General features: G+C 43.3%; 1 protein-coding gene across 1 annotated transcript in view; it reads left to right on the plus strand.

Annotated features, from left to right (window-relative positions):
• Window positions 1-6,913: 6,913 nt before the first annotated feature.
• The window catches only part of LOC308303176 (uncharacterized protein), a gene marked incomplete at both ends in the record, with an annotated part of 61,370 nt that continues 53,968 nt past the window's right edge, over window positions 6,914-14,315 (plus strand). Inside the window, 6 exons of the mRNA XM_080747500.1 lie at window positions 6,914-7,020; window positions 8,337-8,403; window positions 8,575-8,640; window positions 8,892-9,008; window positions 9,296-9,410; window positions 9,503-9,633. Coding sequence (XP_080603626.1) covers window positions 6,914-7,020; window positions 8,337-8,403; window positions 8,575-8,640; window positions 8,892-9,008; window positions 9,296-9,410; window positions 9,503-9,633 — 603 coding nt within the window. The remainder of the gene's footprint in view (window positions 7,021-8,336; window positions 8,404-8,574; window positions 8,641-8,891; window positions 9,009-9,295; window positions 9,411-9,502; window positions 9,634-14,315) is intronic.

Consider the following 14,315-nt stretch of genomic DNA (forward strand, 5'->3'; position numbering starts at 1 on the left):
ATTTTATTCCCCGTTTCTCCTACCCTCAGAAATTACACCATGACCAGGGGCGGGAATTTGAGAATAATCTATTCCAGCGACTCCAGCAGCTGTCTGGCATCTCCCATTCTCGAACTACCCCGTACCACCCCCAGGGGAACCCGGTGGAACGCCTGAATCGAACCCTGTTACAAATGCTCCGCACTCTCCAAGAGGAAAGAAAAGCTGAGTGGAAAGACCATTTGCCCCAAATAGTCCACGCGTACAATTGTACGAGACACGAAGCAACGGGCTATTCGCCATTCTTTCTCCTCTATGGTAGAGCCCCACGTTTGCCCATTGACTTAGTCTTTGGCCTGAAAACTGATGAAGAGGTGTCGAGTCGACAGGAATTTGCACAAAAGTGGGCTTCTCGGATGCAAGAGGCTTACAGGATCGCCTCAGAGAATAGCCAAAAGTGCTCAGCAAAAGGGAAGAAATACTACGACCGTGGTGTTAAAGGCATTGCACTTGAGCCAGGAGATCGCGTGCTTGTCAGGAACCTGTCCGAGAGAGGTGGTCCTGGCAAACTCCGTGCTTACTGGGAGGAGAAAGTTCACAGAGTCATTGAAAGGATTGGAGACGGGCCAGTGTACAAAGTTCAAACTGAAAAGGGAGACCGAACTATCCGTGTGCTGCACCGTAACCTCTTACTCTCTGTAAATGACTTGCCATTCGAAGAAGATGAACAGTCCTGTCATGCACAAAAGAAACAGAAGAAACAGAGAGAAAGACAGGCTGACAGCAGAGAAGCAGCTGAGCAGGATTCTGGTGATTCAGCTGAAGAGGAGGAATATTCGTACAGTCTCAGACGGTTACCTGTGTATACAAGGAGGACAGTCAGGCATCAGGAGCCTCAACCTGAACCACACAGTACTCTCAGAGCTGTAGCACAAGAATTCCAACCTCTAAGACAAGCCCCAGAACCGGGTGACGAGCCTCAGCAAGAGGAAGCTGTTCCTGTTGTCATACCAGCAGCAGCACAAGCACCAAGACCAGCTGATAGACTGCCAGCTGAGAATGTTCAGGAGCAACCTGTAAGGGATGATGATGAGGGTGAAACAGGCCCAGGAGTGCCAGAGGAGATGGTTGAACCTGACGCAGAGCCACAAGATGGAGACGGACTACCTGCAAGGAGGTCCACCAGGACTGTGAGACCCAGAGAAAGATTCACTTATGAACATTTCGGTCAGCCATCATACCAGCCCTGGAGACCTGGAGCAAACGCCATGTTCACGTGTGTGCCTTACCCCATGAACCCTTACCAAGTCCTACCTGAAACCTGCTACTACCCTACCCCGACTGTATGGACTTATTAGATATAGGACAGTAGACTTGCACTTTGGATTTGACAGATACTGACTGACTTGATCAACATTGACTAACCCCTGACCCCGACACAACTTACCAGACACTACACAGACCAGACTGATGACTTTTCCCAGACTATTACCTGACTAGACTGCTTGTTGGGTTTAGTTCTAGATGTCCGGAGACATCTCTTAAAGCAGGGGAGAGTGTAGAGGGTTCAGAAAATGCCTCTATTTATAGTTTTCATTAAAACAGTCACCCCCCATTTTTTAAGTTATCTGAATTATTCTCAACATTATCTGACACTTTACTATGGGATTTCCCATCTTATTAGACTTCCCAGTCAGTAGATGGCGCTCCCGCGCTGCTGTGAATGACCTGAGGAAACAGTATAGTCTTGGCCCCACGCATGCGCAGACAGTAATAAAACGCTGCTGGCCGTGCAAAGCAACACGTTATAACTGCGTCTGTTCCTCGTCATTTACAGATACACAGTGCATCTTGCCTGTGCATCGCTTGTACCGTCCCAGATTCCCCTAGGTCTGAGGCCGGTAACAATTGCTTATAAAGGTTAAATTAATACCTGTAAATGACGAGGAACAGATGCAGTTATAACGTGTTGCTTTGCACGGCCAGCAGCGTTTTATTACTGTCTGCGCATGCGTGGGGCCAAGACTATACTGTTTCCTCAGGTCATTCACAGCAGCGCGGGAGCGCCATCTACTGACTGGGAAGTCTAATAAGATGGGAAATCCCATAGTAAAGTGTCAGATAATGTTGAGAATAGTTCAGATAACTTAAAAAATGGGGGGTGACTGTTTTAATGAAAACTATAAATAGAGGCATTTTCTGAACCCTCTACACTTGTCATTTACAGATACACAGTGCATCTTGCCTGTGCATCGCTTGTACCGTCCCAGATTCCCCTAGGTCTGAGGCCGGTAACATAAGGCATGTTATTAAATAACTAGACTGTTTGTACTGAAATGTTTCCAGATATTTGATGTGCTATGTCAGCCCAGGGCTATTGGAAGTAGCTTAGCTCCCCCCACTTCCTTTGCTCTGATCTGATTGATTGAATTAAAAGTGTGAAAGACCCTCCTCATGTATAAGTACCATGTGCCGTTGTTGTAGTTTATGTTGTTTGTGCTTTCAGCACCTTCAGAGACAAGAGAGAGAACCATTTCCAAGGATTTGACTTTGAGGAACAACTGAACAAGAAGGTAAGAGGATGCACATTGTAATTGTGTGGTTTTACTGTAGTAATGGGAAACGAGTTGTATTGTTTGATACGTTCTTCTACCCTTGGAGAGGACTGTCTTATTAGAGATTAGATTTGAAGAGCCACTATTTTCTACGCCTTGTTTTTAATACCAAGCAATTTATCATTACAGATGAACCAACAGGGGGAAGTTGAGCAGTCCTGCTGGGAACCCAAAAGGAGGAAGATTGAGCACCAGGTTTGTTATGTTTGTTTTATTGCATCTTATAACTAATATACCATTTATTATCTTTGTTGTGTTTGTTGAGTTTTTGATCAGAAATTTAATACATTTAATGTAGTAACCTATGTGTTGATGGCATGTTCCATTCTTCCCCATTCTTAATTGATAACTATAAATTAAACCATGTTGATGATCATCTTTTGTATTTTTTTGCCTTTTATGTTTCCACAATTCATATATTGTCTTTTCTGCATGTAATTTTACAGGTGAACGCAACAGTGGTAGTGTTGAAGGCCTGCTTTGTCCCTCTATCACGTGTAAGGTTTAACAGTGGACTGTTGGATGTAAAGGATGAAATGGTTCCATTGGATATTTATAAAAGGGTAATTTGATTATAAATTATATCAGTTGGTTGAGGACCACATTGAACCCTAGCAAAACAACACAGTGTCGATGCATTTTCATGTGTACAGAGCTTGTAGCTCAATTGTTTTTGGTCAAGAGATTTGAGGTATTTGTGATAAAGGGAGAGGGACAATAATAGTTGGATCAAATCAGTGAAGGAAATACATATTTTGTTGCCTATAATGATGTTTGAAGATTAACAGAAATCTGCTACCTCCAAGAAGACTGTACCACATGTATTTATGGATTTATTTATTTTTTGTAGGTGGAGTTAAAATCAGATGTTGTGCCAGTGTCCTCAAAGCCATCACCTGACAGAGATGTGAAACCACTCATAAAGGAAGAGAGTCTTTGTATGCCGTGCACAAGATACACTAAAGGTGAGAGCGATGATGATCCTAATGCTTGCTTAATGCTTGCGCTCAGAAGAATTGTGTCCTGACTGAATTACCATTTATTTTCCTCCTCCTAGACTGTGTCCCTCTTTGTAAAGAGGAGTCTTCACCAGAACAGAAGGAGTGGGGGTCCAGACTGATCCAGAAGGAACCAGAACCTCCACAGATTAAAGAGGAACAGGAGGAGCTACAATGCCATCCCAAAACCCCTGTACCGAGAGGTAAAAGAGTATGTACAGAACCTGCTTGACCATGGCTGGATCAGAAAGTCTACATCACCGTACTCATCTCCTGTGGTCTGTGTCAGGAAAAAAGATAAGAGCTTGCGTCTATGCGTTGACTTCAGGGAGCTAAACCGCAAAACTGTCCCAGACCGCCATCCGCTCCCACGCATTCAAGACCTGCTGGATAACCTGGGGGGCTACTCCTGGTTCTCAATACTCGACCAGGGCTCTGCTTACCATCAGGGCTTTGTCGATGAGAGTTCCAGGCACCTGACCGCATTTAGTACCCCTTGGGGTTTGTATGAATGGCTCCGCCTCCCCTTTGGCCTTACCAACGCACCAGCGGCCTTTCAAAGATGTATGGAGGGTGTCTTTGATGGCATGAGGGACGAATGCTGCTCTCCTTATCTAGATGACGTGCTCTGCTTTTCAAAATCATTCCATGACCACGTGGAGGACGTGAGGCGGGTGCTCCGTCGCCTGCGGCAGCATGGCATCAAGTTACGAGCAAAGAAATGTGAGCTGTTCAGACGGCAAGTGAGGTACATAGGGCGCCTAGTGACAAGTGAAGGTGTCCAGATAGACCCCAAAGACCTGGAAGCGGTGTTGCTGCTAAAGGAGAGAGAGCCAAAGAATGTGGGGGAAGTCAGAGGTCTATTAGGCTTCTTAGGCTATTATAGATCCTTTATACAGGACTTCTCAAGGATTGCACGACCCCTGTTTAAGCTTGCAGAGGGTCCCAGTCTGCCCAACCAAGGAGCAGTTAAAGATAACAACGCTGCAGCCAAACGAAAAGTCACAAAGTCTGGCCAGCTCCCCTCTAGTACACCTGTCCAGTGGACCCCCGAACACAGTGCTGTTGTCTCTCGCCTTGTAGACGTGCTGACCAATCCACCCATTTTAGCCTACCCAGACTTTAATTTGCCCTTTGTGTTAAATACTGACGCATCCAACGAAGGTCTGGGGGCTGTGCTCTATCAACAGCAGGGAGGTAAACTCCGCGTCATAGCTTATGGATCCAGAACACTCACGCCCGCCGAAAAGAATTACCATCTCCATTCTGGCAAGCTCGAGTTTCTGGCATTGAAGTGGGCAATCTGCGATAAGTTCAGGGATTATCTCTACTATGCACCCACATTCACTGTGTACACAGACAATAACCCCCTTACTTATGTTTTAAGCACAGCCAAACTCAACGCCGTCGGACATCGCTGGGTGGGTGAGCTGGCGGATTTCCACTTCACGATAAAATACAGGCCAGGAAAGGCGAATGCTGACGCCGACACACTGTCCCGTTACCCAGTACAGCTGCAGGGTCACGTAGGGGAGTACACTGAAACTCTGCCCCCAGATGTAGTTTCCACCATATGGCAGGGGAACAAAGCTGTGGCTGAGAAGGATGTGCCATGGATGGCTGCACTACAACTCACCTCTGGTGGTGACGATGATCCCCCTGTAACAGTCCCCACCATCACCACAGAGGACATCAGAGCTGCTCAAAAGGAGGACGCATCAATCAATGAGGTGATGACATTGAAGAGGAGGGGATGGAACCCCAATGACAAAGACAAAAGACAAATGGGACAAGAAACAAGGAGACTAGTACATGAATGGAACAGACTCAAACTGGACAAAGGAATTCTGTACAGACAGACAGGAAAATGGAAACAGCTTGTTCTCCCCAGTAAGCTGAAGTCAACTGTGCTCAAACACCTGCATGATGACATGGGTCATGTCGGAGCTGACAAAGTAATCCACTTGGCGAGGCAGAGGTTCTATTGGCCATTCATGCAGCGTGAAATAGAAGACTATGTCATTCGCCAGTGCTCTTGTATCAAGCAGAAAAGACCCACGATCCCAGAAAAAGCGCCCATGGGTTCAATCACAACCAGTGCCCCATTTGAGCTTATTTCTATTGATTATCTCCACCTCGAGCCAAGTAAAGGAGGTTTTGAGTATATCTTAGTCTTGGTAGATCACTTTACACGCTTCGCACAAGCCTACCCAACTAAGAATAAGTCAGGCAAAACCGCAGCTGAGAAAATCTTCAATGATTTTATTCCCCGTTTCTCCTACCCTCAGAAATTACACCATGACCAGGGGCGGGAATTTGAGAATAATCTATTCCAGCGACTCCAGCAGCTGTCTGGCATCTCCCATTCTCGAACTACCCCGTACCACCCCCAGGGGAACCCGGTGGAACGCCTGAATCGAACCCTGTTACAAATGCTCCGCACTCTCCAAGAGGAAAGAAAAGCTGAGTGGAAAGACCATTTGCCCCAAATAGTCCACGCGTACAATTGTACGAGACACGAAGCAACGGGCTATTCGCCATTCTTTCTCCTCTATGGTAGAGCCCCACGTTTGCCCATTGACTTAGTCTTTGGCCTGAAAACTGATGAAGAGGTGTCGAGTCGACAGGAATTTGCACAAAAGTGGGCTTCTCGGATGCAAGAGGCTTACAGGATCGCCTCAGAGAATAGCCAAAAGTGCTCAGCAAAAGGGAAGAAATACTACGACCGTGGTGTTAAAGGCATTGCACTTGAGCCAGGAGATCGCGTGCTTGTCAGGAACCTGTCCGAGAGAGGTGGTCCTGGCAAACTCCGTGCTTACTGGGAGGAGAAAGTTCACAGAGTCATTGAAAGGATTGGAGACGGGCCAGTGTACAAAGTTCAAACTGAAAAGGGAGACCGAACTATCCGTGTGCTGCACCGTAACCTCTTACTCTCTGTAAATGACTTGCCATTCGAAGAAGATGAACAGTCCTGTCATGCACAAAAGAAACAGAAGAAACAGAGAGAAAGACAGGCTGACAGCAGAGAAGCAGCTGAGCAGGATTCTGGTGATTCAGCTGAAGAGGAGGAATATTCGTACAGTCTCAGACGGTTACCTGTGTATACAAGGAGGACAGTCAGGCATCAGGAGCCTCAACCTGAACCACACAGTACTCTCAGAGCTGTAGCACAAGAATTCCAACCTCTAAGACAAGCCCCAGAACCGGGTGACGAGCCTCAGCAAGAGGAAGCTGTTCCTGTTGTCATACCAGCAGCAGCACAAGCACCAAGACCAGCTGATAGACTGCCAGCTGAGAATGTTCAGGAGCAACCTGTAAGGGATGATGATGAGGGTGAAACAGGCCCAGGAGTGCCAGAGGAGATGGTTGAACCTGACGCAGAGCCACAAGATGGAGACGGACTACCTGCAAGGAGGTCCACCAGGACTGTGAGACCCAGAGAAAGATTCACTTATGAACATTTCGGTCAGCCATCATACCAGCCCTGGAGACCTGGAGCAAACGCCATGTTCACGTGTGTGCCTTACCCCATGAACCCTTACCAAGTCCTACCTGAAACCTGCTACTACCCTACCCCGACTGTATGGACTTATTAGATATAGGACAGTAGACTTGCACTTTGGATTTGACAGATACTGACTGACTTGATCAACATTGACTAACCCCTGACCCCGACACAACTTACCAGACACTACACAGACCAGACTGATGACTTTTCCCAGACTATTACCTGACTAGACTGCTTGTTGGGTTTAGTTCTAGATGTCCGGAGACATCTCTTAAAGCAGGGGAGAGTGTAGAGGGTTCAGAAAATGCCTCTATTTATAGTTTTCATTAAAACAGTCACCCCCCATTTTTTAAGTTATCTGAATTATTCTCAACATTATCTGACACTTTACTATGGGATTTCCCATCTTATTAGACTTCCCAGTCAGTAGATGGCGCTCCCGCGCTGCTGTGAATGACCTGAGGAAACAGTATAGTCTTGGCCCCACGCATGCGCAGACAGTAATAAAACGCTGCTGGCCGTGCAAAGCAACACGTTATAACTGCGTCTGTTCCTCGTCATTTACAGATACACAGTGCATCTTGCCTGTGCATCGCTTGTACCGTCCCAGATTCCCCTAGGTCTGAGGCCGGTAACAATTGCTTATAAAGGTTAAATTAATACCTGTAAATGACGAGGAACAGATGCAGTTATAACGTGTTGCTTTGCACGGCCAGCAGCGTTTTATTACTGTCTGCGCATGCGTGGGGCCAAGACTATACTGTTTCCTCAGGTCATTCACAGCAGCGCGGGAGCGCCATCTACTGACTGGGAAGTCTAATAAGATGGGAAATCCCATAGTAAAGTGTCAGATAATGTTGAGAATAGTTCAGATAACTTAAAAAATGGGGGGTGACTGTTTTAATGAAAACTATAAATAGAGGCATTTTCTGAACCCTCTACACTTGTCATTTACAGATACACAGTGCATCTTGCCTGTGCATCGCTTGTACCGTCCCAGATTCCCCTAGGTCTGAGGCCGGTAACATAAGGCATGTTATTAAATAACTAGACTGTTTGTACTGAAATGTTTCCAGATATTTGATGTGCTATGTCAGCCCAGGGCTATTGGAAGTAGCTTAGCTCCCCCCACTTCCTTTGCTCTGATCTGATTGATTGAATTAAAAGTGTGAAAGACCCTCCTCATGTATAAGTACCATGTGCCGTTGTTGTAGTTTATGTTGTTTGTGCTTTCAGCACCTTCAGAGACAAGAGAGAGAACCATTTCCAAGGATTTGACTTTGAGGAACAACTGAACAAGAAGGTAAGAGGATGCACATTGTAATTGTGTGGTTTTACTGTAGTAATGGGAAACGAGTTGTATTGTTTGATACGTTCTTCTACCCTTGGAGAGGACTGTCTTATTAGAGATTAGATTTGAAGAGCCACTATTTTCTACGCCTTGTTTTTAATACCAAGCAATTTATCATTACAGATGAACCAACAGGGGGAAGTTGAGCAGTCCTGCTGGGAACCCAAAAGGAGGAAGATTGAGCACCAGGTTTGTTATGTTTGTTTTATTGCATCTTATAACTAATATACCATTTATTATCTTTGTTGTGTTTGTTGAGTTTTTGATCAGAAATTTAATACATTTAATGTAGTAACCTATGTGTTGATGGCATGTTCCATTCTTCCCCATTCTTAATTGATAACTATAAATTAAACCATGTTGATGATCATCTTTTGTATTTTTTTGCCTTTTATGTTTCCACAATTCATATATTGTCTTTTCTGCATGTAATTTTACAGGTGAACGCAACAGTGGTAGTGTTGAAGGCCTGCTTTGTCCCTCTATCACGTGTAAGGTTTAACAGTGGACTGTTGGATGTAAAGGATGAAATGGTTCCATTGGATATTTATAAAAGGGTAATTTGATTATAAATTATATCAGTTGGTTGAGGACCACATTGAACCCTAGCAAAACAACACAGTGTCGATGCATTTTCATGTGTACAGAGCTTGTAGCTCAATTGTTTTTGGTCAAGAGATTTGAGGTATTTGTGATAAAGGGAGAGGGACAATAATAGTTGGATCAAATCAGTGAAGGAAATACATATTTTGTTGCCTATAATGATGTTTGAAGATTAACAGAAATCTGCTACCTCCAAGAAGACTGTACCACATGTATTTATGGATTTATTTATTTTTTGTAGGTGGAGTTAAAATCAGATGTTGTGCCAGTGTCCTCAAAGCCATCACCTGACAGAGATGTGAAACCACTCATAAAGGAAGAGAGTCTTTGTATGCCGTGCACAAGATACACTAAAGGTGAGAGCGATGATGATCCTAATGCTTGCTTAATGCTTGCGCTCAGAAGAATTGTGTCCTGACTGAATTACCATTTATTTTCCTCCTCCTAGACTGTGTCCCTCTTTGTAAAGAGGAGTCTTCACCAGAACAGAAGGAGTGGGGGTCCAGACTGATCCAGAAGGAACCAGAACCTCCACAGATTAAAGAGGAACAGGAGGAGCTATTCCAAACACAAGAGGATGTCCCATTAGAAGCTGATGGGACAATGTTGACATTACTAACAGTGAAAAGTGCAACTGATGAAAACAGAGAAACAGACCCTCCAGCCAGTACCTCCCACACACACAAACAAATGAAAGCTGGTGCAGATGACTGTGAAACATCAACATTAAACAACAACATTAACAGTGGACTGTTGGACGTGAAGGATGTGGACGGACAAAGACAGACTGTGTGCACTAAGCTTTTCCACAATGTGAAATCACCAAAACATTGTCCGACCACGAAGACTCATAGAGGGGTAAATCCCTTTGTATGTACATTTTGCAGCACCAGCTTTAGTCAAGAATGTCTCATATCCACTGGGATACGAGTTATGATTGTTTTTAGAGATAAAACACAATTTAAAATAGTTTCATGCAAGGATGTAAGGTATGTTATTAAATCACTAGACTGTACTGAAATGTTTCCAGATAGTTGATGTGCTATGTCAGCCCAGGGCTATTGGAAGTAGCTTAGCTCCCCCCACTACCTTTGCTCTGCTCTGATTGGTTGAATTAAAAGTGTGAAAGACCCTCCTCATGTATAAGTACCATGTGATGTTGTTGTAGTTCATGTTGTTTGTGCTTTCAGCACATTCAGAGACAAGAGAGAGAACCATTTCCAAGGATTTGACTTTGAGGAACAACTGAACAAGAAGGTAAGAGGATGCACACTGTAATTGTGTGATTTTACTGTAGTAATGGGCAACAAGTTGTATTGTTTGATACGTTCTTCTACCCTTGGAGAAGACTGTCTTATTAGAGAGATAGTGGCTCTTTGCAGAGCCACTATTTTCTACGCCTTGTGTTTAATACCAAGCAATTTATCATTACAGATGAACCAACGGGGGGAAGTTGAGCAGTCCTGTAGGGAACCCAAAAGTAGGAAGATTGAGCACCAGGTTTGTTATGTTTGTGTTATAGCATTTTATAACTAATATACCATGTATTATCTTTGTTGTGTTTGTTGAGTTTTTGGTCACACATAATTTTACATTTTATGTAGTAGCCTATGTGTTGATGGTGTGTTCCATTCCTCCACATTTTTAATTGATAACTATTAAAATATAACTGTTAAACCATGTTGATGATCATCTTTTGGTGTTTTTTGCCTCTTATGTTTCCACAATTCATATATTGTCTTTTCTGCATGTCATTTTACAGGTGAACGCAACAGCGGTAGTGTTGAAGACCTGTTTTGTCCCTCTATCACGTGTAAGGTTTAACAGTGGACTGTTGGACGTGAAGGATGTGGAAGGACAAAGACAGACTATGAGCAATAAGCTTTTCCACGGTGTGAAATCACCAAAACATTGTCCGTCCATAAAGACTCATAGAGGGGTAAATCCCTTTATATGTACAATTTGCAGCACCAGCTTTAGTCAAAAATGTCTTCTGAAGCAGCACATGAGGGTTCATACAGGGGAAAAAAACTTTGCCTGTACAGTTTGTGGCAACTGCTTTAGTCGAAAGGGTAATCTGAAACAACACATGCTAATTCATACAGGGGGAAAACCCTATAGCTGTGCAGATTGCGGGAGCAGCTTTAGTGTAAATAGTAAACTGAAGCGGCACATGAGGATTCATACAGGGGAAAAACCCTTCGGCTGTACACTTTGTGGTAACAGCTTTAGTCAAGAGAGTCATCTGAAGCAACACATGAGGGTTCATACAGGGGAAAAGCCCTATAGCTGTGAAATTTGTGGCAACAGCTTTAGTCAAGAGGGTAATCTGAAGCAGCACATGAGGGTTCATACAGGGGAAGAACCCTTTAGCTGCACAGTTTGTGATAGCAGTTTTAGTGAAAATAGTAGACTGAAGCGGCACATGAGGACTCATACAGGGGAAAAGCCCTATAGCTGTACACTTTGTCTTAACCGCTTTAGTCAAGAGGGTAGTCTGAAGCAACACATGCTAATTCATACAGGAGAAAAGCCCTATAGCTGTGCAGATTGTGGTAACAGCTTTAATAAAAACAGTCATCTGAAGCAGCACATGAGGATTCATACAGGGGAAAAGCCCTATAGCTGTACACTGTGTGGTAACTGCTTTAGTCAAGAGGGTAGTCTGAAGAAACACTTGCTAATTCATACTGGAGAAAAGCCCTATAGCTGTGCAGATTGCGGGAGCAGCTTTAGTGAAAATAGTAAACTGAAGCAGCACATGAGGATTCATACAGGGGAAAAGCCCTATAGCTGTGCAGATTGTGGCAGCAGCTTTAGTGAAAATAGTAAACTGAAGCGGCACATGAGGATACATAGAGGGGAAAAGCCCTTTAGCTGTACAGTTTGTGGTAACAGATTTAGTCAAGAGGGTCATCTGAAGCAGCACATGCTAATTCATACAGGAGAAAAGCCCTTTAGCTGCACAATTTGTGGTAACAGCTTTAATAAAAACAGTCGTCTGAAGCAGCACATGAGGATTCATACAGGGGAATAGCCCTTTAGCTGTACTATGTGTGGCAGCAGCTTTTAGCAAAAAGGTCTCTGGAAGACACATATGGAGATTCATGCAGGATGAAAGCCCTCGCTCTATCTGTACGCTTTGTTTAGGCTTTCGTCTAAATTAAACTTTGAAGCAGCACATGAGGGTTCAGTTAGGGGGAAGCCTTACAGTTGTACATTATTTAGCAGAAGCTTTGTCTTTTTCTGATGTCTGGAAATTAGCACGAGGAACATTCATTCCAATCACAGTACTACAAGCCACAGACGCTACAGTCTGGCTCACCACAAGCAGAACTTGTTGAACTGGTTTCTTTGATTCAACACATATACCTATTTTATATTAGTTATGGGGTTTGAGCCACTGTATGAATGAACACAGGCAATGCTTCCTTTCTTATGTTTTAAACTGACAAGATAACAATGCCAATGTTATCCACCTTTTATGATGTAACAAATCAAAGAAATGTGTATACTTTGTCGTGTTTATAGTACTTGGCAAGTGAAAGTAAGGAAAGTATTCATCTGTGCATAATTTTGAAAATAAAAGTTTGGAATCAGTATAACATGATTGGTTGTATTGTTTTTTATTTTTTATTTTGAAGTAATCTCATTTTTAGTATATGTATTTAGTATTGTCATCAAGCATAACTTACACCAGAGAACTTGGGTGGGTGGGTGTGTGTGTGTGTGTGTGTGTGTGTGTGTGTGTGTGTGTGTGTGTGTGTGTGTGTGTGACTCTGGCTTTTGACTTCTGCTTAATAAAAATAAAAATAATATATAAAAATAAAGATAAGTCACATTTACAATTTAGGGTTTAGGCCTTTACCAGACGCTCTTAATCCAGAGCGACATTGTCTTGTGAAAATAAAATGGCCTATGATACACTCTTGACTTTTAGGCCATTATACTACTGGGGTGAAAAGTGAGAACAGCATGATCTTCTCAATGAGGATAATATAGGCTATTTTATCAAAGGTTGTCATTGCATTATGTTGGTACACATGAAGTTTAACCCTGCATAGGCCAATGCAGGGATGCAAAATAAATATATTGATTTCTAACATCTCAGGTCATCACCTGAGGTTGTACAATTCCTTAAGTCACACTGTGTTGTGATGAATACATGGCCTAACATTATTGTGTGACTGGGTGGGGACAGCAAATCTGTTTTTCAATCAGGATATAGGCATCGGAGGTCAGGTGGTGAGCTTAATGAAGAGATTATTTAGTTAAATAAGTTTTTTCTTAAACATAATGATGTAGTCCATTCATTTAGGAAGGTGAGAATGTGTGACATTGCTATATGTCCATTATGTGAGAATGACTTAATGCTTGTAAACATTGCAACCTGTATGGTGGTCATTGGTGGATGCTCTGTGCTCATATACATGTTTAACACTGTAAAAGCCACATATATTGATGGGAAACAGCTGACATTATGTGTTACATTTCAGATGTTTTTGCAGGAGGCTGAGTATTTTCCAGTAAACAATTTGAATACAAATGATTTCCAATCCTACCACACCATTCACACAATACTGTTGGGGCTGTATACTCACTACTTATCATACTAAAAGGAATACATGAAAATGAGTCGTCCGTCCATTCAGCAATAGGGTTACACACCCTTACCTTACAGGTGAGAACCTGTCCTTTAGTTATTGTAATTCAAGAGGCCAAGCCGCCTTTTTCGTTGTCAGGGGATGGCCATCACTGAAATACTAACCCCCCACCCACCTACTCATATCCACTGGGATACGAGTAGTGGTGGGCGGGTCCCATGAGTGAGTGGCGGCTGACCTGGACCACTGGGTGTGGAGTGGTCTTGTGTGAACTTGTTATTTGACCATTATGTGAGAATTCCTTGTATAATGTCTACATCTATACAGTGCTCTGCTCATGTTTAACCCTGTAAAAGCCAAATGTATGGATGAAAAAGCAGACATTAGGTGTCACCTTTCAGATGTATTTGCAGAAGAAGTCACCTGTCCATTAACGGGAAAAGCAACCTCTAAATAAATCATTCCACAACATTCACAACCTGTGTCTTTTAACAGATTAGATTAATATAGAGGTTCAACCCCTGTATATGACAGCATTAGAGAGCTTAGAGATCAGCTATTTTCAAATAGCCATTATAAGATTAAACTGGTTACATTTATGTTGATGTTACATTAACTCATTTAGCTTGGGACCATGTGGAACCCTGCTCGGGGTCC

The sequence above is a fragment of the Nannobrachium achirus genome (genome assembly GCF_963921795.1).
Source record: "Nannobrachium achirus genome assembly, chromosome: 18".
Lineage (NCBI taxonomy): Eukaryota > Metazoa > Chordata > Actinopteri > Myctophiformes > Myctophidae > Nannobrachium > Nannobrachium achirus.